The 27,804-nt window shown below is 38.2% G+C and overlaps 1 protein-coding gene across 3 annotated transcripts; it reads right to left on the bottom strand.

The window, feature by feature from the left end:
• Position 1: 1 nt before the first annotated feature.
• Positions 2 to 22,068, bottom strand: IL18R1 (interleukin 18 receptor 1). Of its 3 annotated transcripts, none has more exons than XM_030234988.2 (12): positions 21,909 to 22,068; positions 21,015 to 21,170; positions 18,348 to 18,473; positions 17,032 to 17,272; positions 11,614 to 11,791; positions 10,551 to 10,704; positions 10,034 to 10,096; positions 7,694 to 7,850; positions 7,381 to 7,514; positions 6,374 to 6,535; positions 4,654 to 4,812; positions 2 to 3,010 (listed from the first exon to the last, which is right to left on the bottom strand). In XM_030234988.2, exons 3-12 carry the CDS (start codon positions 18,394 to 18,396, stop codon positions 2,610 to 2,612), a joined length of 1,698 nt encoding a protein of 565 aa, XP_030090848.1. In that variant the 5' UTR covers positions 18,397 to 18,473; positions 21,015 to 21,170; positions 21,909 to 22,068; the 3' UTR covers positions 2 to 2,609. The 3 variants fall into 3 exon arrangements, with proteins under 3 accessions (XP_030090848.1, XP_030090851.1, XP_030090853.1); XM_030234991.2 differs by lacking the exon at positions 21,909 to 22,068 and adding an exon at positions 21,355 to 21,886; XM_030234993.2 differs by lacking the exons at positions 2 to 3,010; positions 4,654 to 4,812 and adding an exon at positions 4,823 to 6,170.
• Between the last annotated feature and the right edge of the window lie 5,736 nt (positions 22,069 to 27,804).

The following is a 27,804-nucleotide window of genomic DNA, read 5'->3' as shown; positions in this document are numbered from 1 at the left end:
TACAAAGCACTGAAATGACCCATTACCTCAAACAAAATGACCCATAACCTCGAACCAACTATCATATGAATTCACTTCTACATGATGAGGCAAATCATTACAAATACAGTCTATGAAAGTAATATTAGCAGTTCCTTTTCTCTATGGACTGGCAAACAAAAATCAGGGATTTCCAAGGTATGACTAATGTCAGTAATTCAGGATATAAGAGCAATAAGAACATCTGGCATTAGTATGAGTATGTATATCCTTAATTTCCCTTGTCCTCCTTTACCACTGCATCATGGGCAGTGAGGATCATCATAAAGGGGCTGTGTCATGACACCTCTCTGTGCAAAAACACTCCCCCTTTTACAGATGCTGAGTCATTCAGCGTGCATCTGCTTTGCTGGCATTCAAACAGCTTGGGAGTTAATGCCACTTAGCTTTCAACCTTCCTTAGGTAAAATCCCCTGTTATTCTGTGAAATCTCAGGGCAGTGAAATACACTATGGTGTCACAGGCTTTAGGGTACCTCTTCATGAGGTCTAGCAGGTATATGCAGTTATGCTGTCTCTCCAAGCTGAGATGAGGGGGCATCCATGGCTAATTCAATTTCAATTTATAGTAGCTGATTCTCATAGAGAGTAGGCTTGGTGCAGAGCTATTAACAGACCATGGGCACCATCCATAGTCACATGAGCGGTAAAACACATTTGACCTTTAATTTGTTAGGCAATACGTTGATGAAAGTATATTAAAAACTACCTGGCTGAGGAGAAATTTTAATTCCTCAGTTAAGTATTAGGAAAGTCACCAACATTTCTGTAAGATGTTTGGCCAGAAAATTGATGTGCCTACTATGTCTGATGGCATTTCTGTGCTGGCAGAAAATGTCAAAATTTATCTCTGACCAGAAGACATGGGAAACACTGGTAGAGAAGAACTGACTTTGTGAAAGATCTGAGATTTGGAAATGTAAAAGCACACATCTCCGGAGGAGAAATCCTCATCAGTAAAAGCTTACACCAGAGAATGTCTTTTGCCTATGAACCACATTTACATAGCTCTTTAGTTGTCTGACAGAAAGGAGACCTCCTAGAACTGATCTGAAAGTCACCACAGATGTTTGCTTTATTTCTTTGTTTCTTTTCCATCTACCTGGTAACCTGGCAACAGTGTTGTCTCCATCTTGGAAATCTATACTTAGCCTTTTCTTTTACCTAAACGTCTTCCAGAAACTATGCATGATTAAAGGATATTTGACAAATACGTTTAATTCCCATGAAACTTGAGACATTGTCATGACACCCAACATTCCAATTGTGTTTTCAAGAGCACTGAGAAGGTAATGGAGCTCCCCCACCTCTGTGAATTAGGTGGCACTGTAAAAGAGATGCCTTCTCAAAACCAGCAGTAATGGCATGCAAAGCAATGACAAGAGTGGGCAGATGATCTCCTAAAAATCTGCCAAAAAGATCTCCTAAAAATTATTCTCTCTTGACTTCTCCCCACTGATGCTAGGAGGACATATGGCTCCATTTTATCCAGGAATTTATGTCAGATTGGAATCTTCTGTCAGGCAGCTAATAATAAGGGAGGATTAGCACAGTTTTGAATAGCTCTTCTAACGCTGTTTTAAAAAATAATATTAAGACAAGAATTCCAAAGGATTAGGAGTGCATATACACAACAAAGAACTCATTTTTCACCTAAATCCCCTACATGCAATAGCTGAAGGCAGCTCAGGGTATAATGGAATTATATATAATGGTCTGTTTTGAAGGGACCATGGTGGAACATCTGGTTGGACCTCCTGCTCAAGCAGGGTCATCCCAGAGCACATTGCAGTCAGTTCTTGAATATCTGCACTGAGGGAGGCTCCACAACCTCTCTGGGCAATTGGCTCCAATGTGATAGCAGCAAACATTAACAAAATACCATTATTTCTATCCCACCTCCCTCTTCTCCCTGTCAAAATGAGTATTTGCAAACTTCTCAGTGAAATAGGATGCAAACAGTCTTTATCATTCCTTCAAATGATTCCCAGTCGTAGAACATGTACAATTCAGTAGTAAATTCTGTTAAACCATCCGAAACTGCCCTACTTTTTATAACCTCTCTTTTCTCTCTGTTGGTTTGGATTTTTTTCTAGTTGATGTTGCCCAAAGCCTGCATGCCAAGCTCTTTAAGGCAGGAGCTGTTTGGGTCCATTTCCAATCCTTAGAAAATACCAAAATACAAAACAAAGTGTATCTTAATAATAAGAGATTGCAAGTACTGATTTATTTATTGAAGGGCCTAAAAAGTATATGCAAGTAAAAATAGTATCATTCTACATCACTGAAAATCATGAAATAAAAATATTTTTCATTGTGCTTTATGCCATGTGGTAAGTCCTAAGCAGAATGAAACTTCTGCTCCTTGTGCAGATTGCTGAGGAAATCTTCTCTGGGATAGGATTTATGAATTGGGGTTAACATCCTCCCAGCTGCTGCAGTGACTTCTGCATTTTTCTCAGATGTCAGAGCTGGCCTCTTAATCAACTATTTCCCAAAATATTAGTTTATTTAGTTCTATTAGTTAGCAAAACACACAATTTTCTGCTACTTCTTCAGTCTCCAGAATTGTTATACGATTTCATTAAAGTCACAGCCCTCAGTCCAGGGTTGAGCAGCTTCTGAGGCTGAGTCAAGATTACTATAGTGCCCTTTGGTCTTTGTCTTGATAGGCTTTGCTGGCATCAGGTACCGAAGGTTCTTCCAAAATCTGGAATTCACGGGAAGAGATTTATCTTTTCTCCATTTCACCACCCTCTTTGATGGTAAAAGGGACAGTGATTCTGGCAAGAAATTGTAGTCACTTATAGGCATGTATTCAATTAATATGATCTTAATTTTCCTTTCAACTAGTGCTTTATGCAGTCCACTCTCAAGTTCATATATGGCTCTGTCAGAAACGTAGTTCTGGCTCAGTATAATGATTAATCTTCTGCTTTTATCAATGAATGAATGGATATCATCAACAAATGCTGCAAATTAAAGATAAATTTATTGTTATATTAAATTGAAAGGATAGGGACCAAATCAACTTATCTTTTTAATTCATGTATGTACCAAAAGTGTCCCTCTTATAAAGCAACAGCACGTAAGCATCCTGTGCTTATGAAGAGACTAATATGTATTAAATATTAGGAGTCTCTCAAAATTAACTCAGGTATAGTGAAAGAGTGTTCTCTAGAGCAGACATAAACCTACTTATAATCTCCATCTACCCTAGACTGCTGTCTGGCAGTAGTCACATGGACAGAAGGCAACAGCAAAATTAGGTTTCCCCTAACCAGACATCTCTTTGCTCTTTCCTAATAGATACCATTGGAGTGATTCCACAGAAAGACACAGACAGCAACTTCTCTCCAAGTGTTTTTTAACCCTGGGGTCACACCTTCCTTTATGACACCAAACACTCAAATCTATTTCCAGTAATCCTGGGTTGAGAAGACCAGCATGTGATGACAAAAGGAGTTGTTCCAACTGTGTTTTAGATTGATGACTTTCGGTATGAAAAGTGATGAATGAAAGTGAATGGTGATACCCTTTAAATATCAAATGGAATTTGCATGAACAGCTTCCAGTACTTGTTTTAACGCCATGGGACAAAGTCTACATAAACCAGAGATCAAGAAAACATGACTTGTAGAGAAAGGCAAAGCAAACTGAACTAACAGAACTAACCAAATGAAGAGAAAACTAAGGGTAAAAGGAGGCTGTCAAGGGTATTACAACACCAAAGGCTCCTGTACAAAGAAGGAAATATTCTATTTTTTTTGTGTTCACATTGGATCTGACCAGAGAAAAGGAAATAATTTAAAACTATTGAAAGAATCAGACTGCACACTTCTGTAAACAATTTTTTAACACTTAAAGAAAGAGAATACGTTAGAACAAAGGGCTTGAAAGAGCTGTGGCTTCTCTCAGGATAGAAAAATTTGTCAGGAATGGATATAAAGAGACAAGATCCTGCTTAATGAAGGAGGCTAACTGATCCTATTGTTATGTGGTTTGAACAACGAAATTCCATTCCTCAGCTGGATCTTTGGACTAAATGTAAACTCATAGTACCTTTTATCCAAGCAAAAGGCAGATGCCAGATACATCCATAGGCCAAACAAAATTCCATTTCTTATTTCTATTTTGTTATGGCACCCATTTCATTCAGCAAATGGTTTCAACCATCACACTGAAGATACAACAAACACACAAGTTACCTAAGAATAACTAGTACCAGAGTCAGCAGCTGCTCTGTGCAATAAATGTGAGTTCATTCATTGGCCCTTGGCAAAAGCTGAGCAAAAGCACTATTACTGGGAAATCTATATCTTCTGTGTCCTCACCTTAACCTTCTTGATGCTTGCTCTTTGATTTTTTCATCTTGATTCTTTGTAATTAGTGATTTATGTGTGTGTGTGTATGTAAGGGTATATGAATTCCTAAATATAACTATAAAACATGTAAAATAATTGCAACCAAACTTTGCATGCACACAGTCCAGATTAAATGAAAAATGCAACCTTTCAATGCACAACATGTGACAGAATTCCTTCAAATTATGAACTTCTACCTTTGTGTGAAAATGATGAGCCTATTTAATGAGAAAAATATTCAATACACTTACCTCCTCCAGGGAATACATCCCTCTCAAATATGCATAACTTGTACCCAAAGTTTTCTTCTAATATCATGGGCAATACCTTCAAAGCAAATTCTCTCTCTTCTTCAGTAGGAGAAACACAGTCTTTCAGGTAAGACACAAATGCATCATATTCTTTTCCATCTGAAAATAAATCAACAGTTGTTGCCTTTTTATCAACCATTAGAAATCCAGCAACTTATTCACCATTCTGGTTTTCAAACTTAGTGTCTCCATGGTAAAGCATCTAGAAATCCCTGATCTTTCTTCTGAAGACTCTGAAGAGTCTTCAAACACTCTCTGTCAGATTAAAAAAACTGTCCGGAAGAAATTTAAGGCTGATACAAAAGATTCTGATTGCATTTGAAAAATACTTGAAAATATTTCCTTTCTATATTAAGGTGCTTTTTAAATAAAATCAGATTATTTAACCAATTAATGTCACATCTGTGAAAATCAAGATATGAAGGGAAGCAAAAAAGGTATCTGTAAACTGAAAAAATTGCTGTTTAAGTGATGCTCCAGATTTCAACATTTATTGTACCTTGTGTCAAAGTATCAAGTGGACTGGGTACCAGCAAAAGTGAGAACAAACCAGTTAATTATTTTTCTTATGGGGCACTAATGTACAGACAGAAAATCAAGGACCAGTCCAGAGGTCAGGTCCACCACACTGCCACAGAGCAGCTATCAGGACGGATACACCAGCACAGGTGGCTTTGCTTCTTAAACTGCACTTCTTTGCTTCCCTTTCTGAATACTTTACTGCATGTAGTTCATAAAAGAGAGCACAAAGTAAACACTGTGAAACCCCACACCTTCAAGAGCTCTAGGAATAGGAAATCTGCTGCCTACTATCCAACAGGCAGCTCCTCCAGGGCAGCATAGTCCAGGTTCTCAGAGACCCTCCCTGAGTGAGTGAAAGTCACTGGGATAGCTGATATCAACAATTAGGTTATAACACTGGCAGGCATGAATTACATCCACCCATTATCCAAAAATCTCCAACCATTGCAGTTTACTCAAGTTATATTCAAGATGATTCAGAGAACAAGAAAGGCCAAGAAAATTAGACCCATATATACAGCAAGTTTTGTCACCACAATTTTCAGAAAAATTATTCCTAAAATTGAGTAATTGTCAGGTTTGCTTGCTGTGAAGGCCACAGAGCTGCTGCCTGGTAAGACACTGGTAATGTGCACTCCTGCTCTCCTTAAGTGCATGTAGTGATAAACCCAACATGCAATGGCCCCTACAGCCAAAGAAACATTTTAAGCTTCACCTCGCTGAAGAGCACCAGTGAGGTGAAAACAAATTTGTGTCAGCCTGCCCATCTGAAAACTCCAGAGTGTTCATCTTCATGGATGGAAAACTGAAAACCTCTCCACCCCTATCAACTTTTGTGATGAGGAACACAGCAGAGCAGAGCCCATCTGAACAGCATCCAACCACATCTCTTCCACTGCTTGCTCCAGAGGCATCTTCTTCACTGTGTTTTTCTCCTGCATTACCACATACATACAACAAACACACGTTAGCACCTGACCATCAAGTTCTCTTTTATATATTCTTTGTTTCTTCTCACACCACTCCTGGATTTAAGATATTTTTTTTATTTTCCTTAAAGCTGATTCCTTCATAGAACTGCCAGAAAGTATTTTTCATCAATATGCTTATTTCAATGTCAGCATTAGCAAAGTCATACCTCCAGCAGTATCATCTCTCCTGCAAATATTTCTGTAAAATAGAACGAAGTCGACCCTAAACATCACAAACACAAACACCACAGCTAAGGCAACAAATGGAAATAGCAGAGCCAGGACCATTCCAGTGGTAAATACATGCACTGGCAAGTCTTGAATCTTCCCTGTAAGAGAGAAAAAAAGCAAATTACAGCCTTAACAAAGAGTATTATCTAACAAGATTACTGTATCAAATACTGATGGCACCTAAAAATCACCTCAAAAAATCCACAAAGTTGATGGGAATCCTTTCCTGCTAATGCTTCAAGCACATATGCATGCCACTCTAAGATAGAGAGAAATTAGAAAACATGTTTTACTGCAAAAACAGGAGAAACAATCTTGGACACAATCACATACAGTTAATTTGTGTGTGTGCAGGGTATGTGAGATCACGACTGACATTACAGATCCTCACAGATGTACAGCATCCCAAAATGATGGTCACTTGCTTTGTGAAGAGTTTCCTTCAGGTTTTTGATTATTTCTCCTTATTGTCTACCTTTTACCCCTCTCTCAATCCCATCCATAAGTCCTTAATGTCCCATTTCATCTCTTTGGCTACGATACATTTGCTTTTTTTTCTCTAGTCTCTTTCAGGCCTTTCTTCATTACTCATATTATTATTATTATTATTATTATTATTATTATTATTATTATTATTATTATTATTATTATTATTATTATTAATCTTTGAAGGTTTTAGTTCCAAATACAGATTTCTAACACCTAAATATTTGTGAAGTTTTTACAAAGACATTCTCAAGACATGCCCATTGTAGTCTGTATTTCTTTTGCTTTGAACTCCTCCTGTCCCTGTCTGAGAGCAGGAGGAATCACCCAGGGGTTGTTAGGTCCAGCATTAGGTGTGTGAGAGCCTTCATAAGCAGACAGTATTTGGAGTAGAGTTTTGAAATGCCCTCAGGATTGAATAGGCTGATTAACAAATTATTTCTAGATGATGCCATACCTTTCTTCAGTCTTACTATTTTTGTCTGTGTGCTTTCATCAGCTTGCAACATGCAGGTGAAATTGTGATGCAGGTCCTCTTCTCTTACTTTTTTAATCCGTAGTAGCCTTGTGATATAGAACTTGTTTCCCAGCCTGCAGCAAGGAATGGTGTTAGCAACACTATCTGTGCAAAACCTACAACCACCTGAGAGGCAGATTTTGAGGAAAGGTTTCTAGAGAAAACCCTCAGGGTGTGGTTTTTACTGAATTTGCAGTCCCACAAAGTGTAGGACATTATCACATACTAAATGCAGCATTTTTAGGAAACCTACTGTAGTGTTTTGAGTTCTTCTTCACATATTGAAGGTTCATTCTCAGGGATACCTGTGCACTGTTCTGGGAATGTTTGGTTAATTAACCAGTAGAGGCTGGCATCTTCTTGCATATAATCCCCCAAGGAACCTGTGCAATTCAATATCTCTTCTTTACCTACAAAAAAAGGCATAACATGGGAAGATTTAGTGAGAAGTAGTATTCATGTACACAGTGCAGTAAAGTGTCAGCTTTCCAGGAAACATATCCTATAAGCTGTTCTCCTTCCTAAATTTTGCAGCCCCTGCTTAATTTTTTATAGGTGTTACACCTGCACTGGTGATGGCCTCAGCAATCATGCACTGCTGCAGAGTGACAGTCATCCATTGCTTTTTTTTTGAGATTAATCATCAAAGCCAGGTGGGTTTAAATAGACCTGAGAATTTCAGGCTTTAGAGACCTAAAGGGAATTAGTCTTGATGATCTTTATGAGTGCCTTCTATTTGAGATATTCCATGATTCTATAAACCAGACTGTGGTCTGCAGTCTGAGAACAGAAGAGAAAAACCTATCACCAGTGCTCCAGGGCCAGGTAAAAGTAAGTAACTGGTAAGGGGAATTACAGCCAACTAATTGTAATAGGGAAACTATATATGGTTACTGAACAAAACCACAGCACCTGCTGAACATGCACAGAACAAATTCTTATCTCACTATCACAGCTGGAAATTCCTGAATACATTAACAGGTCATTTACTCAGTCAGCTACTTGTCCCATTTCAAAGCACTAAGTGTAACTGACAGGAACCACCCCATAAAGCTCCAAGAGTTATAAAAAATTGCAAAACTAAGAAGGCAATTGTACAGTTGGAGAAAATAAGGGCAGAAGACTGTGGCTCTGGAGAGTGAGATTTTTTAAATCCTGTCAAGGGAGGCTTGACCTGAAGCTAGCTGCAACCACAGTTTCTGGGCTATTGCAGCATCATTTCTAGGGAACACATCTAGAATGCTCTTTATTAAGCCAGGAAAACTGCAGGTTATTCCTTCTTCAGACCATTATGCACAAATACTTTCCAGTAAGCAAGGCCTACCCAACAATTCTGTAAGAGCACACAAAGCTTCTTAAGTCTTATCAGATACTTCTAGAACCTTCAAAGCAAGAGCCAGCTGAAAAACTGTCCATGGCAGATTCAGACCTGAGAAATCCAAATTACAGTTGCACAGACCTAACCTAGAATCACTGGCCTTGCAACTCGAGCATTTCCACCCTACACAGCAGCTATTTGGAGGCAAATATCATAGAACAACATCCTAAACAATAATAGCCTTTAAAGATCATGGACCTGGCTCATCCTAAATTCCCTTCACTGTCCACCATGCCATCTGTCTCATCACTCAGCAGGTAGTCCAATGACCTTATCAAATGATCTGATAAAGGCAGATAAGGGATGGAAGACAGGTAGTTCACAAGCATTTGATGCCAAACCCTGCTGACTTCTAAGGGCTGGGACAAGCACAGTAATGAGGAGGAAATGTGAAGGAAGGGTGTTCTGGGGGGTTGGAAGGCATGGGGCATCATAGGATTGGGTACTACCATTGGGAAAAGGACTTACCAAGTAGTATTGATAGAAAGGAAGAAAAATTAGCATCTGAGGTGCTAGATGAGTAAAAGAGATGCAGGTATGAGCCACAGAGGAAGACTTGGAAAGGAAGGATTAGGTAACCAGAAGAGAGAAGCCCTCAGGCAGGGGAGGGGAGAGGAGAGGAAAAAGACTGGTAAATTTCTGTTTTAAAAAGTTAATTACAGCCTCAATCACAAAATACTGGATCCTGTCCAAGGCTGTGTGAAGTCTGCTGATCATTTTATCTAACCTACTTCCAGGTAGAAGCACAGGTAAGGTCTCTTGACAATTCAGATGTACATGCACACATTTCCAGGACTGTCACACCTCACACTCCTCACTTCCCTGAAGAATAACATTCTCAACCACATCAGATATCAGCAGTGCTACTCATTGCTGCTGTTCACTGAGTAAACCATACATCTTTTATACATTCCTTCATGGGGTTTGCCATCCACAAGAAAAAGCCATGGAGAGATGTTTTATCACAACCACCACCTTTTCTTGCAGGTTGTATCAGCAGCCTCAGCTTCTGCCTCTGTGAAAGGGTACATTTAGTGCACTTGTACTTGTGTATCAGTCATGGAGTACGCCAGGCAAAACATTACCAGATGTGAGGTTAGATCACATACAGCATGATGCACAGACAATTTTTTTGATTACACTTATCCAGACCATCAACCCTAAAGAAATCAGAAAAAATCATGTACTTCAAAGATTTTTGTAATAATTTCATACCTATTTCTGTTTCAATTTCTTCATCACGTCCAACTATCTCCAAAGGGAAAGCCTCTGGTCCATCTAAAATAGAAGTATTGTTATTGAAGTAATGCCTCACTTTCATTCTTCCCCAGTAAAAGTTACATAAATGCTCTATATATAAAATTAATCACAAACATTCCATTTAATTCACAGAACAATATCTGGGTTCTGGTGTTACTGAGCAGCTTAAAACCCAATATGTCTTGTTGAATTTTTTTCACATACATATATATACAGAGTACAATTTGCAATGGTTGCAATGGCCCTCTTGAAAAAAAAAAACCTGCAGGGAAAACATACTAAATGCATTTTCCAAAACTGGTAGTATCTCATTTTAACTTCCACTTTTTTACTTCTCAAATTATTCTGAAGTAGTTCAGGTTAGCAGACTTTTACCCCTGGTATATATTTATCAAATGACAACTGCAACTTAAAATAGCCTTAGTAAAGTGAACCAAAAAGTATGCTTCAAAATTTTAGAAAGCTTTCTTACCTTCTTCTACTACAAGTTTGATTGTATTTGTGCTGTGGTATATCGTTCCTTCATGACTGATTAAAATTTCACAGGTATATATCCCAGAGTTCTGTACTGTTAAGGCTCTAAAATTTAGTTCCCTCTCCGTTTCATGTTCATAATTCTTACAGTCCTGCATCAATAAAACCAGAAAATACTATTCTGCAGCAAACATGCATTCAAAAGAAATTAAGATTTTTTTGAAACAGTGTCACCATCACCTTTTCACTATCTCAATGACATGTGTCTGACCCAAAAGAGGTGCAGGCCCAATTTTCATTCATGGACACTTAAATGCAACATTTGAACATTTGAACATTTAACCCATTAGAAGTTGATAATGCTGCCATTGAGGAAAACATAACAACTTGTGGCCCTATCCATCAATGGTCCCATCCTCCCAGGCCTAGAAAGACAAGAGAACAGGGCTGTAGCTCATTCTTTCCAGGCTACTCCAGATCCCTGTACTAAATCAGTCAAAATCCCTCCCTGAAACTGATTGATATTGGGGGTGAACAGGGTCTGTAACTCCAACCAGGAGACCTGAGAGGAATAAGGAGCACATCCCAAAGAGATGATTTGCCAAAAAAGAACAGAACTGGATCTGTTACACACTTAAAAACTGTCCAGAAACAGCGAAATTGAAAAGTTTGCAATCACTTTGCAAGTACATGCCAACTGTAAAATAAAAATCTTGGCATCTCATTTAGCATCGGTACAATATCTGTATCAGCAAAGCAGCAGCTGGCTAAACCAGCTGCTGCCAAAATCAGCAAACAGACATGCACATCAGATCTTTTATCATTCCAAACTACTAGTTCCACAACTTCTGAAACAGGTATTTTTTTTTTAACAAATTGGAAAGCAGACAAAAGCTTTGGTTTGTGTATCTGTCTAAAGTTTTCCCCCTAATCCCATGAGAAATTAAGACTTTACAATGTTTGTAGATAGTTCTAAAAATTCGTTTGCAATTAATATTTCCTGCAATCAGATGTTTTGTTTCTGCAGCCAATGATTTCAGTGACACTGCTTCAGCAATTACCTTATACCATGTTATGCTGTCATTTTCATAGACAGACAAATCGCTGCATTTCAGTGAATGACCAGTTCCAGCACTTTTAATTTCTGTAGTTAAATGATTTTCATTGAAACAGCTGCTTTTATTTCTTTCAAGCACATTCAGAGTCCACTTTTGAATTGTGACATTTTGTTTTCCATTGCTAAGAAAAAAAATAAAGCAAAATCAGTTTTAGGAGCTTTCTAAAATAATGCAGCTTGGTGAGTTAAAAAACACAAATAAATTCTCAAATACATCTGTTGGGTAAAAGTACCTCTACAGTGAGCCAGTTACTTTTATTTCCCTTTATCACTTTCCCACTCCCAAATAAGTGTAATTTCCTTTAGCCAAACAGGTTCCCTAAACTAAATGCACTATCAAAAAACATTTGAAAATACAATTATATCTATGGAACATGACAATATATGCTACATTGACCTGAACAAGGTTGCAACAATCTGTGACATCATCCATAGTTACATGAGAGCATCAAGGAATTTTGGACCTTGAATCAGCTGAAGATTTTGCAGGTTTAATTTCCTATGTACCAGAAAAATATATTTGTAAAATTAGAAATAAGATAGGTCATTTTTATTATCTACTAGGTTCTATCCCTATATTCCTTGAAGAAATCAGATTATAGCTGTAATTTCACTGTTTGATATATCCAAATACATGACTACCAAGAGAAAGGAACCTGAGGAACTTTTATTTGGCGGGGTTAGAGCTTAAGAGAAAGCCATATGCTGCTGTCAGTTAGTGGGTGAGATTCTGTCAGTTAATGGGTGAGATTCTGCAATTAGTGCATAGAGCTCTCATTTGTTTTCTGAGCAAGCAGGGCCTGACAAAGGAAAAGCAACAATTCACAGAGAACTTCCTTCCAGTGTCAGTCATAAATATGTTTGAATCTTCCTGCCTCCAAGAAAAGAAAAATAAATTTCTTCCAGAACTGCAACTAGTCAAGAATTGTATCAATGAGAAAGTCCAAGAGGACAAAGGAGTTGGAATGGAGAAGCATCCCTGGTGAGTACATCAGCTTAAACACCATTCTTGACAAGTCTTCTGAGTGTACAAGATTCAGAAGAGCTATTAGGACATCATTTTTGAGATGAATTTAGACCAAGCCTTAGGTTGTTTCTTTTCTGCTTTTTAAGCTCTCCAAACAAATGTATTTATGCATTCTGCTCACCTTCTTTGCATTGTAGCCCTTTTTCAAGCTACACAGGTTCTCTACTCACTTGAGATGTTCCTTACTCCTAATTGAAATTGACTCTTTAACCCAAAACATGTTGGTTTTGGTAAATCAGCCAACTATGCTGTCACAAACAAGAAAAGCCTTCCCAAAACTTTTCCAGTAGGGATGAGCTCTCGTGGGTATTCACAGTGGGTGGAGCTCTTCTCACCTATTCTTCAACATCTTATTTACACATTTAAATCAGAGCTACTAATCACAGTCAGCAGTGGGACCACATCAGAAATCACCCTGCTACAGTGCAGTTTATAGGATCTATTTTACATATTTTGTTTAGGACAAGATCACCAGTGACCCAGAAAGGCCTCTCCCTCCCCGACAGTAAAGGTACCTAAGATAAGTTTAGGTGTGGACATAAACATTAATTCCAATTGATTCCAGTGAGTCTGTGTGTTTCTTTCACTCTACTAATCTGAGTACTGTCAGAGAATTAATTACAGATCTAGCCATGAAATGATTTTACTCTCTAGATGCAGCAGATGAAAGAAAAAGGTCCATAAAGCCACCTGTTACTGTTACTCCACAGAGCACTGCTGCTCCACAGAGGCTTTCTTCTGTGATCCTATCTGGGGAAACCACTCAAAGTGGATCAAGATATTCTACCTAATGAGCTAAAATCTGGCAAGGAGAATGTCCCTGGAAGGTATTAAAACCATACAAAGATGAATTTTTTCATACACAATTTCTAGCTGTCTGCCATATAGCATGGTTTTCAACACACACACACACAAAAACCATTTAGTTGTAAACATTTAGTTGTCTTTTTTAAACTGCTAGTGTCTGAATTGTTATATATTTTAATCATTATTTTGACTTGTTGAGAGTCTCCAGTGACATTTTGTCGGGAACAAAACTGTTTCTGGTTTAACAGCTTTTCAATCTCCCCCCGCCCCAACAAACCCACCAAGAAGGAACAACAAAATCTAGCTTGACTCAGAAGATTATACAGGGAAGTGAAAGCCCTTAGAGAATATAAACCAAGCTTACTGGATACATAGCCAATTCTAAGTAATCCCTTAGCTATTTTACGGCAACAAGCCAGTGTTAGATCGATATTGCAATCTTCTGCAGAAGCTGTCACTCTGCTTTCCAAACTGCAGTATTAATTTTATATGTATCCTCCCACGGCTTTCAGTTGTTCTAAATATATTGCAAAATTGAGCAATATTTGGGTTTTAAAATTTATCATGTGTTTACCATGGTTCTCTGCAGTTTTTTGGTTTTTTCAGGAACCTCTAACTTCTCTCAGTTTCAAGGTTACCAAAATAGAGCAACCTGATGACCTGCTTTTCTGTATTCTGTTTTTCTCTTTGATAGCCAGAGGATACAGGCTATAAAAAAAACCCCATACAAATTACAAATCTTTTCAAAGATCTCTGACACAGATTTTGCTGCTTACCACACTTACTATAAGTACAATTTTTATTTTCAAGAATGTTGCTGAAGATGGATACATTCAGGCCCATAGGTGATGTCCATTGATTCCTGAATTTGTATCCTAAGTCTAGTGTACCAAAAAACACATGTGAGCATGTCAACACACAGATATGCACACTTCAGCTATCTATGTATGTCTCAGCAGGACACACCTGCTTTAACTGTAAAACTTCTGATTTCTCTTTAAGCAAATAAAAAGTAGTTAAAACATCATAAAACCATTGTTACATTACTTTCACCTCTTGCTTCTTACATATTGTCAGTTGTAACACATCAGGAAAAAAAAATCCTACATTTAATTATTTTGCAAAATCTGTCAACATGTTGTCTTCTTTTCTTGAAAATCTGCAGTATTTGTAATTGTCACATTGTTCCCTGAAACTGCCTAAAGGTATAAGTATTCTGAAAATTATTTCCCATGTAGCTTACAAACACCTAATTCTAAATTAAATAGTTGAAAATTAAAAATATAAATAAAAATATACCTAGCATATCTTCTTTTAAAAGTAAAACTTTCAACCTAGTATAAATATTCTGAAATTAAAGTAATTCTACTCAGTCATTCTTATTAAATCTTAAACAAGTTCAGTAGCCCAAAACAGCCCAATTTTTTTCCTTACAGAAGCTTCTAAAAGTCCTCTGTCTCTGCAGAAAACAGTTTTTCCAATAATTTTCTGTATTTACTGAAATATATCTCATTTAATATGCCTGACAATAGTGAGAACCATCATATAAACTAAGCCCAAGATCCCATTAAAATCCCATGAAAAAATCCCCTTATGCCTCTTGTTCAGCAGTGAGACCTGTGAAGAGCTCCCACGGGAGGATTGCCAGAATCTGGCATCATTCTGATCCTGACAGAAAAGGAGTGTTCATATGGGCCTAACAGGAAGAAATTAAAAATTTTTAAAAATGAAAAAAAAAAAAAAAAGATGCTTCAGAGTAAGAAAATTTTTCCTCAAAAATATTTTCTTTCAAAAGATTTTTAAAATGTAGCAGCTAACATAGTTCTAGAAGGCAAGACAAAAAAGGAGAAAATCAAAACTCTCAATTCCGAATGAATGCTTTGATGTAAATTTGCTTCTTTCTTAAGCAAATGAGTAAATCAAGAAATTTTATAAAGGATTCTGATATTTTTGTGTTTTCCAACAATTACTCATTTTAAAAACTTTATTCTAATAGTTTTACTTCCATTCTTTTCTTGTCATCTCCTTCTGTATGTGAGGCTGTTTCCTTTGGTTTTGAGGTTTACACTTGTTCATAGTAATTCTGTAGAATTCTTGTGATTTACTGTGGATTTACTGTCATTACCCCACATTCTTGAAGTAATCAGAAAACCACAAAGATCATGAATTAAGGCTGGGGTTATCACAGCTCTCTTCTCTTTTGCCCTTTAATGAGTATTTAGGACTCATTATGGCAGTCTCCTTCGGTAGCCTGGCAATTCAGGTATGATCTCCACCCACCTTTCCCCATGGCAAAATTAGTCAGTCTGCATTTTGTGATGCTAATTAGGTGGCACTGGAGTGAGTTTTTAGATTTAATAGCTTTTGTGTGAAATGACCATACAGAAAACTGATCAACACAACAAAACAGCACAACAAACTAGACAAACTACCATATTCATCATCCCTAAAGGAAATTCTCTTGGACTTTACATAGATGAATAAAATTTTTCTCAATATTTACCCTTCAATTAAAAATATTGTGCATTTCATATACCATGAGTCAGTACTTTTTAAAATAATATCAGTAAGGAGATTAACTGTAATGAAGAATTGTAACAGTAATACTTGGAAGAATTAAAAAAAATAAGTTTTCAGCTTCCAAATTGACTTGGAAGTTAACAATTGAAGTCTATCTTAGAACTGTAAACTATCAAACCTGAGTCTTGAGATATTTCTGGAAAGATGTGGAGAGCATTTTTCAGTATCCACAGTTCCATACCCTTTATAAACCTGGCTAGAACCTTAAAAGTATTACTTGGAGAACAGCACAAATCATTACATGCAAGGTGATCTTCTTCAAATTAATCATTACTTCAACTGTAAATGCTGAATAAGGGGTTTGTCATAAGAACTCAGTGCAGCAAACCTTTGATTTTATCCCTTTCAAGGTGTACCAATGAAGATTGCCACCAAATAACAGAGGCCCATCCTTATTTCTCCTTTAACCCATGCTGTTGTACAGCAGTAAGAAATCAAATCCAGTTATTTCATTTGTTCTTTGAATGGCTCCATGAAGGCAAAGGTTTGCACAGACACCAGAATTCAGCTATGCTATGTTTAATCTTTACTATACAGTTAGATGATTTGGCAAGCCCCATAGCATGAGATCCACTCAATACAGCAAGCAAGAACAAGTCTGGGGAAGAAGACAAGCAAATGTTTCCTTTTCCTTGACAGTGGACAGAAGGGTTGTCTGACACTCATTTTTCTTAGGTAATTAATCACAAGCCAGCAAAAATGCTACCTGCCTTATCAAAAGGTTTACAGAACATTTAAAAGGCTGACACTCCTTACAGGTATTTGTAAATATTGCAGGTCTACTTTGATAGTTATTGTGAAATGAAGTGGGAAATGACACTGCAGTTAGAGCAGTTCCCTGAGCCCCTTTTATATGGATGCCACTAGCTATGGAAAACAAAACAAAGAAATCATCTTCATCATAGACGTGCACAGGCAAGACATTTACCCATTGTGTTGTGTACCCACCTGTGAATGACAGAGTAATTCCCAGAGTCGCTGAGTTCAGCTGGCCAAAATTCCAGAAAATTCATTTGTGAAACAATTCTGCCTGTTCCCTTTATCTCTTGCTGCTTCCCAGCACTCTCTTTGTACCAGTTGGTTGTATATGCTTCTTCCTGAAAATGTTCTTGCCTCGACTCAAGATAACAAAGGAAAAAATATTCCCCTTCTAGAATATCAATGGAGGCACGAAGGGGACACAGCTTCTCTTCAGAGAAAGGGGGGAAAAGGTATATTAGGAAGCCATTATCTTATTATTTCAATATCTTATTATTATTGCATTAGCCTGACTTTAAAATGATTTGCTTACTAATGGCATTTTATAAAAAGACTTCTTCCAGCAAAATGGTTTGGCAGCATTTATGTATTCATTCCTGCAATATTTGCTAAAAATCTCAGCCTTTTCCAAGCCTTTATTCTATCCTACCAAATCAACACCAGAAGGAAAAGGGGACTGAAAATAGAAGGGCATTTCCCAATCTTTATGATTCTTTCACATGAGTTCCACAGAAGAATCACATTGGCTCAAAGGGTAGAATCTGGACCTACTGTACATTAATGCCACAAATGGAAGAGGAGAGGAGAAATTCTTCACATATGGTCTCACTTGACAAATATATTTGAGATAAAAGCACAGATCTTATAAATCAGCATTTGCATTTCCTTATCTTCTTAATTAAAACTGAATAATTATGTAGATATATTTCTGAAAAACTTCAGATATCTTTGGAAAACTGCCTTGGAATGAGATTATGTATGAAAAATTTAGTCTTCAAGTCTGCCTTTCCAAACAAATTTCCCAAATTTACTTTTGCATACAGAAGTTATTAAGAGTACAGAAAAGGAACCATGATCAAGGATTTAGAATCAAGAGTAAAATCAGCCTTCAGTCTCTCTCCTGAGATTCTCAGAGATTATTGTTGTTTAGCAACTATTGTCACCACACTTCTGAATGGCACAAAAAGAAGCAGACTCTTTCTCTTCTTTGCTATATCTCTTCATATGGTTATGGCACATACAACATCATCAGGTTTCTCCAGGTAGCATCCTTCCTTTTTCATTTCATAGTTTTGGTGTTTAGGACCAAATTTCCCAAGTCTGGAGCTGGACTGTAATTACCAAACCTTTAAGTTTTTGTTCTTGGCTGCAAAAAACAAAACTTGTCCTACTCCAAGCAGCTGTCAAGAAGCTGGCACACATTTTGAATGTTCTATTATTGAATTAGAAGTCTATAAGTCTTCAATTCAATAAGTCTTCTTATTGAATTGAAGACTTTTACTTACCAGTGGCAGATTCCATGATCAACATTACCAAAAAAATCATCAGAATCATTTTCTTGAGTTGCTTCTATCTTCTTCTCCAAAAAAAAAAAAAAAAGAAACTGAATTGCTCCTGCTTATTCTGAAAGCCTATTAAAAAATGAAAAAAAAACCAAGATTCACAGTTCACCGCAAGTCCACTGAAACAGATTTCTTTGAGCATGTGAGCAGTGTAACAGCTGTTGCCTGCTGCTGAAGAGGGCTTTCCAAATGGGAAGATACATATTTTTATCATAACAGCCATTTTCATACATCAGGTAACATATCTAGATTTTTCTCTGCAATTTCATACCAAATTCAGAAAGCACTGCAGGATTTCCTTGTTCCATTTTCTTATTTAATGTATGCAGTATTTTGCAGTATTACAAGAGCACTCAAATCCCAAGCCAGCAGATACCTACGACAAGACAGGACAGTGGGATTTTTTTTCCACAAAGAGAATAAACTTTGCAAGACTGGACCTTGAAACAGCCAATGGAAACTTCCCTTGCCTTCAATGAGAACAGCACAATGCTGTAGATTGGATATTGATGGCTGACTTTGAGCCTGTTGGAAAGCAATGAGACATGCAATTTCTTTCACAGTTTGGTCTGTGGGGGCAATAAGCTCCAGCTGAGAGTGCTAATATTTCCACTGAGGGCGAGGACAAGAAGCAGCCTATATTCAGTTGCTTCATGTGTAGTCAACTGATTTCAAAGGCAAGTGAAAAACACACTAAGTAAGGCTGGCCTGGAGCATATTCTGAGGTTCCTCAGAACAGCAGCTTAACTGACAACCAAAGACAGAGCTGCTCCTGAGTCTCAGCCTCTGTGAGATACACAATCAGCTCAGCTCAACTCCTGGATTCAAAAGAGATAACCTTGCTTAGAGTGACCCAAACATGGATGGATAGATGAGACAAGAAACATTCGAGATGCATTTCAGAGATCTGAGAGATCTGCCAAAAAAACCTCATTAGCAATCCATTTCTATTTTATTGGGTAAACCTCATGCAATTTGAGAAAACCTTAAGAGACTACCCTCAGACTTAGAGTCAGAAAGTTTCTGTGACCTGAAGATTCTGGAGGCAGGAGGCTACTGCATTTCCAGCAGTATTGCAGGACACCAGATTGGGTAGCTGCCCTCCCTCTCTTGCATTTCTTCTCAGTTCTTTACAAGTGTGCCATCATCCCTTAAAGCACTGCAAGGAGATGAAGGAAGTGTTTCACATCCCTTTTTCAGACGCCTGGTAGGCGTCCCAGATTTAGAAAGCTAAAAGAATCTGGATGGTGAATACTGCATCACACAATTTCAGTTCCTTATTACACATGGAGATTGAAACTCCTACGCTTCATAAGGAAAGAAGGGCCTCTCTCTTTAATTTCTTGACTTTTGTTTTCCTTTTCTATCCTATCACATTCAGAAGAAATACAGCTGTTAGTGACTCCAAGACTATGATCCACTACATAAAGATAGAATCATTGAACACCTGATCTTTAGTTCTAAATCCACTTCTTTTTTGGTATGTCACATCAGCACACAGTGGAAGGTTGGTTGAATGCACACAGTATAATAGAAGCAACTTAATGACCAGGTTTGAGATTCATGACTACTAAAAATCAAGACACAAGACCTTAATCTTACTCTCCCATTGCTGCTGAGCCTGATCAATTTGTCTGAAATTGTTCTACTGTAGGCTAAAAAAGTTGGGCCATACAGTTTGAGTACTCTTCAATGAAAAGTTAGGAGGGGGCAAAAATGGTGAAAAAAATTAAAGTGCTTTTAGTGAAAGTCAGGTAATCCAGAGAGAATCTTTGAGAAACAGAATAAGATTTTTAAATTTTCAGAAAAAATTGAGACATTTTAAAGTAAAAGTAAAGATTCTCTACCTAATAAAGGAGTACAGAAATACTAATGGGCAAAATTCTAAGGCAATAGAGGGAAATGACAGTTTCAATGAAAATTTATTAAATTACAAGTTTTCTATAAGGCTCAAAGTGACAACAGCTTTAAACATTTTTTTTTATGTTTTATACATGTTTAAAACCACTGATGGAGTTTTAATAATAAAATATGGTTACTAAAAATGCTTGTGCCACTGTGAAACCAAAAAAAATTTCAAACAACCCAAAAGTTTAAATTCTGTAAAGTGGATCACCAACGTCTTGTGAATTAGAAAATCATGCACAATTAAAATTATTCCCCACTTTTCAAGAATTACAGAAGATTTTTGAATGAAATTGGGCTGATAGATAGAAGAGATTGATCCTCAATTTTGGACAAGTAACTAATTTTGATCAACACTTTTGGAAAATTCAATTTGGTCCTGAAAGGTTGTGACTTTCTTTTTAAAAAAAAGCCACAACAGGTTTTTCTGAACATGGGACTGTTCTAAACATCATCTGGGGGCAAGGAAGGAAAGCACTAGTCTTTCCTCTTTAAGAACATCTTCTTACAGAATTTAAGTGTTTTTTAAGCATTACCACACAGTGCCATAATTTCTGCAGCATTGATGAAGAAAACAAAAATATTTAGCAAACAGTTGTCTTAACCATACTAGATCCAAGCAGCATTCTGCCAGGATTGCAGTTTCTTGGTAAAAATGAAAATCTGTCTTAATTTCAAAGAACATAAGCAAAGCTGTTTACTTACTATGCAAGTCTTGACAGGCGGAAAGTGGATGGAGAGGGAGTCTTCCAAACTCCAGAGAGTTGCAATTTGAACTTACAACTCTTCTGAGCCTCATTCATCACTGAAACAGAGTTGTCTCTCTCAGCAAATGATTCAATACATAGTTTGAAAAACCTTCTGAAAAAGGAAAAGAGAACTGTTGATTGCAGGAAGGAAAACGAAAAGGGAGATGGGAGAAATTCATTTTTGCTAGCATTAATGGAAAGTTAATAGCAAGTCTTTAATATTAGTATTTTTAATAAGGCGTTTGAGAGCTGATGCACAAGTGTTTTAGGCATAATCTTTTGCCCCTACCACTTACAACAGCACTGAGGGAGCCCATCCTCTTCCAAAGACACCCAGGTGTGAGGGAAAAGGCTGTGGAGAGCACAGAGACGGCGACAGGGGCTGTATGTTGAAATAAGCCGTTTTCAGGGCTAAGCTGTTTATGACAGCTGGATAATACGGAGAAAATACAGCGTGGGCCCTGGACAGAGGTGTCCGAGACAGGCGACTCTGGGCAGCGTCGGGCAGTGCCACCGACAGGGAAGAGCGGCTGAGTGGGAGAGGGAGAGGGAGAGCGCTGGGGACGGGCAGGGATGGGAACGGGCAGGGCTGGGGTCGGGAAGGGTTGGGGACGGGTAGGGTTGGCGATGGGCAGGGATGGGGATGGGCAGGGATGGGGATGGGCAGGGATGGGGATGGGCAGGGACGGGAAGGGCAGGGTGCCCCGTAGAGATCTCCGTCCAGCGAAAGAGGCTCCCCGCACAGCCGCCGGGATGGATGCCGTGAGCGGGGCAGGCTCTCGGCTCCTCGGAGCGGGGGGGAAGGAGGTGTCCGCGCCCAGCCTTGGCCTCCCCCGCCTCCCTGCCCTACCTGGCTGCAGCGTGGCAGGGCGGAGCGGAGCGGAGCTGCCCGGCTCGGCGAGGGGGATGCGCTCCCAGCCGGCCCCCGGACACCCAGAGGCGCGCCCCGCCGGCACAGCGAGTGATGCTCGACTTTTTTAGGAGGCGGAGGGGGGTGGGGTGTGCGTGCCTCTTCCCTCTCACAACCTTTCAGGGGAAGAAAAGGCGTAAGGAGGTGATGCCTTCCGCTGTCTTTGGCCGAAACGCCTCTTCCTCCGCTTTTCCGCTGAACGCGCATTGTAGAAGTGCGCTGGAGGTAGGGCGGAGTGCTAGGAACGAATATATTGGGCTGAGTACACCAAGTTTTGCCTCTGCTACAGCCTCCTCCCCATCTCTCTGCCTGGCTTGAGAATGAGGTCGTGCAAAGAGCTGACACTGAAGGCTGATATTCTGCAAAGACCTCAAAAGACACGCACAAAAAAAAAAAAAAAAAAAAAAAAAAAAAAAAAGTTGTTATGTAGCTGTTCTTCATAAGTTTTTATGAGAACATCTCCTTGAAGGGGACAATAATGGAAACTCTCAGGACATTAAACATTTTGTAGCTCCATTGCCGCAAAGTGAGTGTAAGTATTCACTTCTAAAAAAGCCATCATGCTTAGTTGAGTTTGTTTGTTAGCCAAATGTTGGTATATCGGAACTGTGGTTCCATCAGGGGTTCTGACAGGCATATTTCTTTTTGAGTCCTGTTCCTCGGCAAATGCATGTTTGCTGTTGTTAATTCCATGAATGCTTTATCTGCTAAGTACTGGGCAATGATTCACTATGCTTCTAAATAAAGTTAGTTTGATAACAGCAAGGAAAAAATCATTCCCTCAGGAATCCTTTTATTTGCATATCACCCTTTTCATCTTCAGAAATTTGCTTGGTGACAGCTACATTTTGGGGTTTTTTACCTGGGACAACTGCTAATGCAAAAGTTCCCAATTTCAACAGGAGGGGACAGTTTGGAGGTAAAACAAGCAGGTTAAAACACTTAAAAGGAGGGAGGAATTACACAGAGCTGGCTTTCTTGCATATTTTTCATTGCAGAGGTGAAGGGAAGAAACTTTGGAGTGTTTTACTGTCTCACCTCATTTGTTTTCCTCATCACAGAATGAAGCAATATGTCTATAACAATTAGACCTTTGCATAATGTAAATCAGCACAATTTCAGGAAAGTAAGCTAAGGATCTAACTAACTGTAACTGCTTTAAAAATGTGTAGAAGATACTTTGCAGTGCTTTTGGTTTTATGACTTAGTACCTGATTTTAAAACCTAAAAGAAAGCAGATAGCATAAAGATGATAATGATTTTATATGACAGACTGGAAACTATTCAGCAGCCAGCAAATAAAATGGTAAAATAAAATGTCATCAACTTTTTACTTACACAGTCTGTCTTCATAGTTACAGTTTGGAAACTTTTTTTTTTACTCAGTCTTTTACAGCAATATTTTCCATGAGCTTTTTTCACATTTATTTGCTTTCATATTCTTTTGAAATACTCTCAAGTTTCGAGCTTTAATCTGCATTGCAGAAAATGCTGTGTTCAATTGGTCCTTTCAACCAATGTCATATGAACATATGTGAAAGGAGAATAAACTTTACACTTTTTAGTTCTCTGACTAATACAATTTTAATGGAGAAGTCATAGTGTGGTAATAGATATGTAACTTGACTAAAAATAGCTACATCTTAGATTTTAATTTTGAAAATGTCATGATGAACATGAAAGTTTGCATTAAGATTGGAAATCAGATTTTTGAATGAAGCTCTGATGACCTGACCAGTTGACAATCAGTTAGAGAAGACCAGTTATTTCACAGTTTTTCACATCTTCCATTCCATCCAACATAAACTATATAGAGGTGCTAACTGAAAAAACTGAAACTATTTCCATCATAAATTGCAATACATCCAACTCCTGCAACCACAGTTTTAACCTGCTTGCTCTTAGGTGGCAATAGTCCTTCTTAAACTTCATCTATTATCTCTATATACAAGTTATGATAATTCTTAGCATACATTAAGCCATGTTCAATAGTTTCTCAGAATTGTCTTCCCCCAATGTCAAAAAAAGCAGGTTACAAACTGCTAATGTGTCTGTAAGAGCCTCATATGTTTCTCAGAAATTTTAAAATACAGAAGTTGGACATTTTCAAACATTTCTCCGTGTCACAGCATCACAGGATAATTCAGGTTTGAAGGGATCTCTGGGAGTCCTCAGGTCCAGCCCCTCTTCAGGGTGCACACAAACAAGACCTGAACACTTACAAGGATGGGAATTCCACAGCTTCTCTGGGCACATGCTGCAGCTTTGGAACATGCATATGGTGAATTTTTTTCCCTAATATGTAATATCATTTTCCTGTGTTCTACTTAGTCCCAGTTACTTTTTTGTCCCATCTTTGGGCTCATTTGAGAAGAGTCTGGTTCCATCCATTCTCTCTGTCTTTTTATTACATTATTGTAGGTAGAAACAGGGCCTCTTGTCCTCTCCCTGTATGATCTGTGCTCTTGGTGGACCTCAATATGTCAATACCTCCTCACTTGTGCTGAGGAGCCCAAAACTTGACATAGTGCACCAGGGATGATCTCACAAATGCTAATTCAGGGGAATAATCACTTTCCACAACTACATTCTCACTGGTAAGGTGCAGAGTACTGTTGGTCACCTTGGTCACAAGGACACACTGCTGAACTGTGTTCACTTCAGTGTCAACCAGGACATCCAGTCTATTTCTGCAAAGCTATTTTGTTTTAGGCTGACCTCCAGACTGCATTGCTGAATGGGTTTGTTCCATCTCAGCACTTTGCACATGCCTTGGATTGAACTTTTTGGGTTTCCCATCAGTCCATTTCTTCAGCCTGCTGCTGTCTAAAACAGCAGCTATGCTCCAGTGGGTCACCTATCCCTCCCCAGTTTGATTTTCTGTCTGAAAATTCATTGGTTGTGCATTCTGTCCCAAAGTCAAGGTCATCAATAAGGATTCCTGGTGCCAATATCACTCCTTAAGGGATGCCTCTAGTGATTAGCTGAGGTGAGCTGAGGTTTTATGCTGGTCACAACCTGTCAGTCCCACAGGTCCCACTGTTCTTCTGATCACTTGTGTGGATCTGTCTGTCTAGCAGAGATTGTGTCAAGGACCTTACTCATTACAAGATGTACAGTATCCAGTGTCTGAAACACAGCTGGATATGCATGATTAGTGTCTAGAACAACAGCTGTAGTTTTTCAACCCTTTAAAGAGTGAGGAACATAAAGTTGTACATGTAATTTAATATGCTATCAATTTTACACATCATCTTCCTAACAGGCTTTGTCCAATGCTCTAAGAAATTCATGTTGCATAACAAATAATAGCTTGCAATGAAAAGCTTGCTCTCAAAAGCTTCTAAAACTTTCCTTTAAGTGGTAAGTCTCTTGGGCTTCACAACCATGTGAACTGTAGGAACATCAAATCTCAACCCTACCAGATTTCTAGCTGGTCAGAATCTCTGGGTGCCTGTTCACCCACAAGAGGGCGGGATGACTCTGCTCTACTAAGAAGTGAAAGCAAATCTGCTCTCCAGAGTCCCTTGAGGTGCCAAAACCACAGAAGCACAGAGTAGAAACAGAAGAACGTTAAACTCTTAAAACTCTTTGTGGAAAATATAATTCAGCAACTAAATTGCCTTGATGCTGTTTAATTTAAGCTTAAAGCATCCAAACTGAATCTTCTATAAGCTTTCTATGTTTATTCCTATGTTATAATTTCTATGTTTATTTCTTTCTATGTTGAAAGAATTTTTTTTTTTTTTGGGGGGTGGGGAGGGAACAGGGCAGACTGTCATTCTGTTATTCCATGAAGGCAGACTTCTTAGTGTGCAAAAAGCCAAATTTAATTTTAAAAAAAGTTTTTGAAAATCCAGGTTGCTTGTAAGTTGCGTACCACAGAATGATTGAGGATAGAAGACACCTCTGAAAGTTATCTAGTCAACCTCCATGCTTAAGATTGGCCAGAATCAAGCCCTGGAGGTTTTTTAGTATCTCCAAGACTGGAGACTCAAAACTTCTCTGGGCAACCTGTGCCAGTGCTGGGTCACCCTCACCATAAAAAAAAAAACAAACCCTTTCTGATGTTCAGGTGAGGAACCTCACCAGGCTGAAGAGTCCCAGCTCTCTCTGCTTCTCTTCACAGGAAAGATGCTCCAATCCTTTCACCAACCCCATGGCCCTTTGCTGTGCTCACTCCACAATGTCCCTGTCTCTCTCCTGCTGAGGAGCCCAGAGCTGAACACGGGACCCCTGATGTGCCCTCAGTGGTGCTGATATTTTAATGATGCTGTAAAAGTATTCCACAGTTCTTTTTGTGCTTTCTCTCTAACATTACAAATATGATAACATCTACATAATATATCCATTTTAATGCATATCTCATATTTCTTCACTAAACACTAAGGAATTTCTTTACTAAACACTAAGGAATAACAAAAAAACCTGTGACAACTGCAGCATTTTTTAGTCATTATTACAGTCACATACTCACCCCCTGGTACTGTAAATGTTCTTTGCCACTCTCTGAATTTACTCCTTTTCTTTCTGCCAAGGCCATTTTGTTCACTGCTAACAAACCATAATAAGAATTATTTTCCTTTTTTTTTTTTCTGGGCTGACCATGAAACTTGAAAAAATGCAGCATCACCACTAGAGCCATGTAGTGAGTTTGTTTTTCATCACCCTAACTACCTGCCTGGCTAACAGAGGTCAATGACACATCAATATATTCCAGAGTAATTTCTTTCATTGCTGATCCTGTACACTTCCTCATTTTACCTTCCCCTCATCTCTTTCCAGCTTCAAAAGTCATCCAAAAATTACTTGTCATCCTTTCTTTACAAGCCCAGGACTCAAACTGTACTAAAAACTTATACTGTGATAATCTTGGAAGTGAATATTCTGTCTTGCTTAGTAGCTTATGTGTAAAAATCTTCATAGTTTATAGGAACAGGCTTTCCTGCTTTTACATATGCCTTAGTGTTGGTATGCTCTCTGTGGGAAGAAATGGTACTGTAGGAATAAATCAAGTCTCACACTGGCATGAATCCATCTTGTGGGGCCTCCACAGAGACAGTAAGATTTATCCAGAGGTATCTTTAGGAACAGGACCCAGCACTGAATACAATCTAATGAGGAAATTACAAAATGCAACATTTGAGGCTTTTTAGTTGTGGTGAAGTGAGCAATGAGTGAATGAACACTTGAAAATACAACTCATTAGTGAAAAACTGTCTAGTGTGCCATAGATCTTTTAACTGAATGCTGAAAAATATCTATACATATATTTTATGCACATTTTTTCTACTGCAAATAGCTATCTATAAGTCTGAACATCCCTATTCAATAAAAACTTAGAGTAAAAGGAAAGAACTTGCTTGTTTTTAATCCTGGACTTGGTAACAATGAGTGTTCTGCATCTAATTTTCACTTTTTAAGCCTATACTGTAGCAAGTCTAAAGCTGTAAACTAAGCCTTCTCTGACAGTAAGAATATCCTGGGTTTGAAAATCTAAAAAGAATAAAGTTTGCAGTGATACCTGTACTAGGATACATCTTGTTCCCATTCCCCTGAACTAGAATTTGCTCTGACCTTTGCATTTAAGGTTATTTCCCATCAAAAATAAGAAAGTATAACTACACATGGGTATAAATACACTACATCTGGTTTCCTATCAGAAATATAAGAAATTATAACTACACATGAGGCCAAAACATGGGAAAAGAGTGGATGATTCTTGTTATAAAAAAGCAGCCTATTTTTTTCAGTTAAAAGTAATGTTGTCAGTGTATCAAAAGAACATCCTAAATTTTAATATGCTATTTTTATCTGGAGATAATATTTATAGTAA

The sequence above is a fragment of the Serinus canaria genome, chromosome 1 (genome assembly GCF_022539315.1).
Source record: "Serinus canaria isolate serCan28SL12 chromosome 1, serCan2020, whole genome shotgun sequence".
Taxonomy (NCBI): Eukaryota; Metazoa; Chordata; class Aves; order Passeriformes; family Fringillidae; genus Serinus; species Serinus canaria.
Note: the sequence above shows the minus strand (reverse complement) of the source record. Positions and strands in the feature narration are given on the sequence as shown.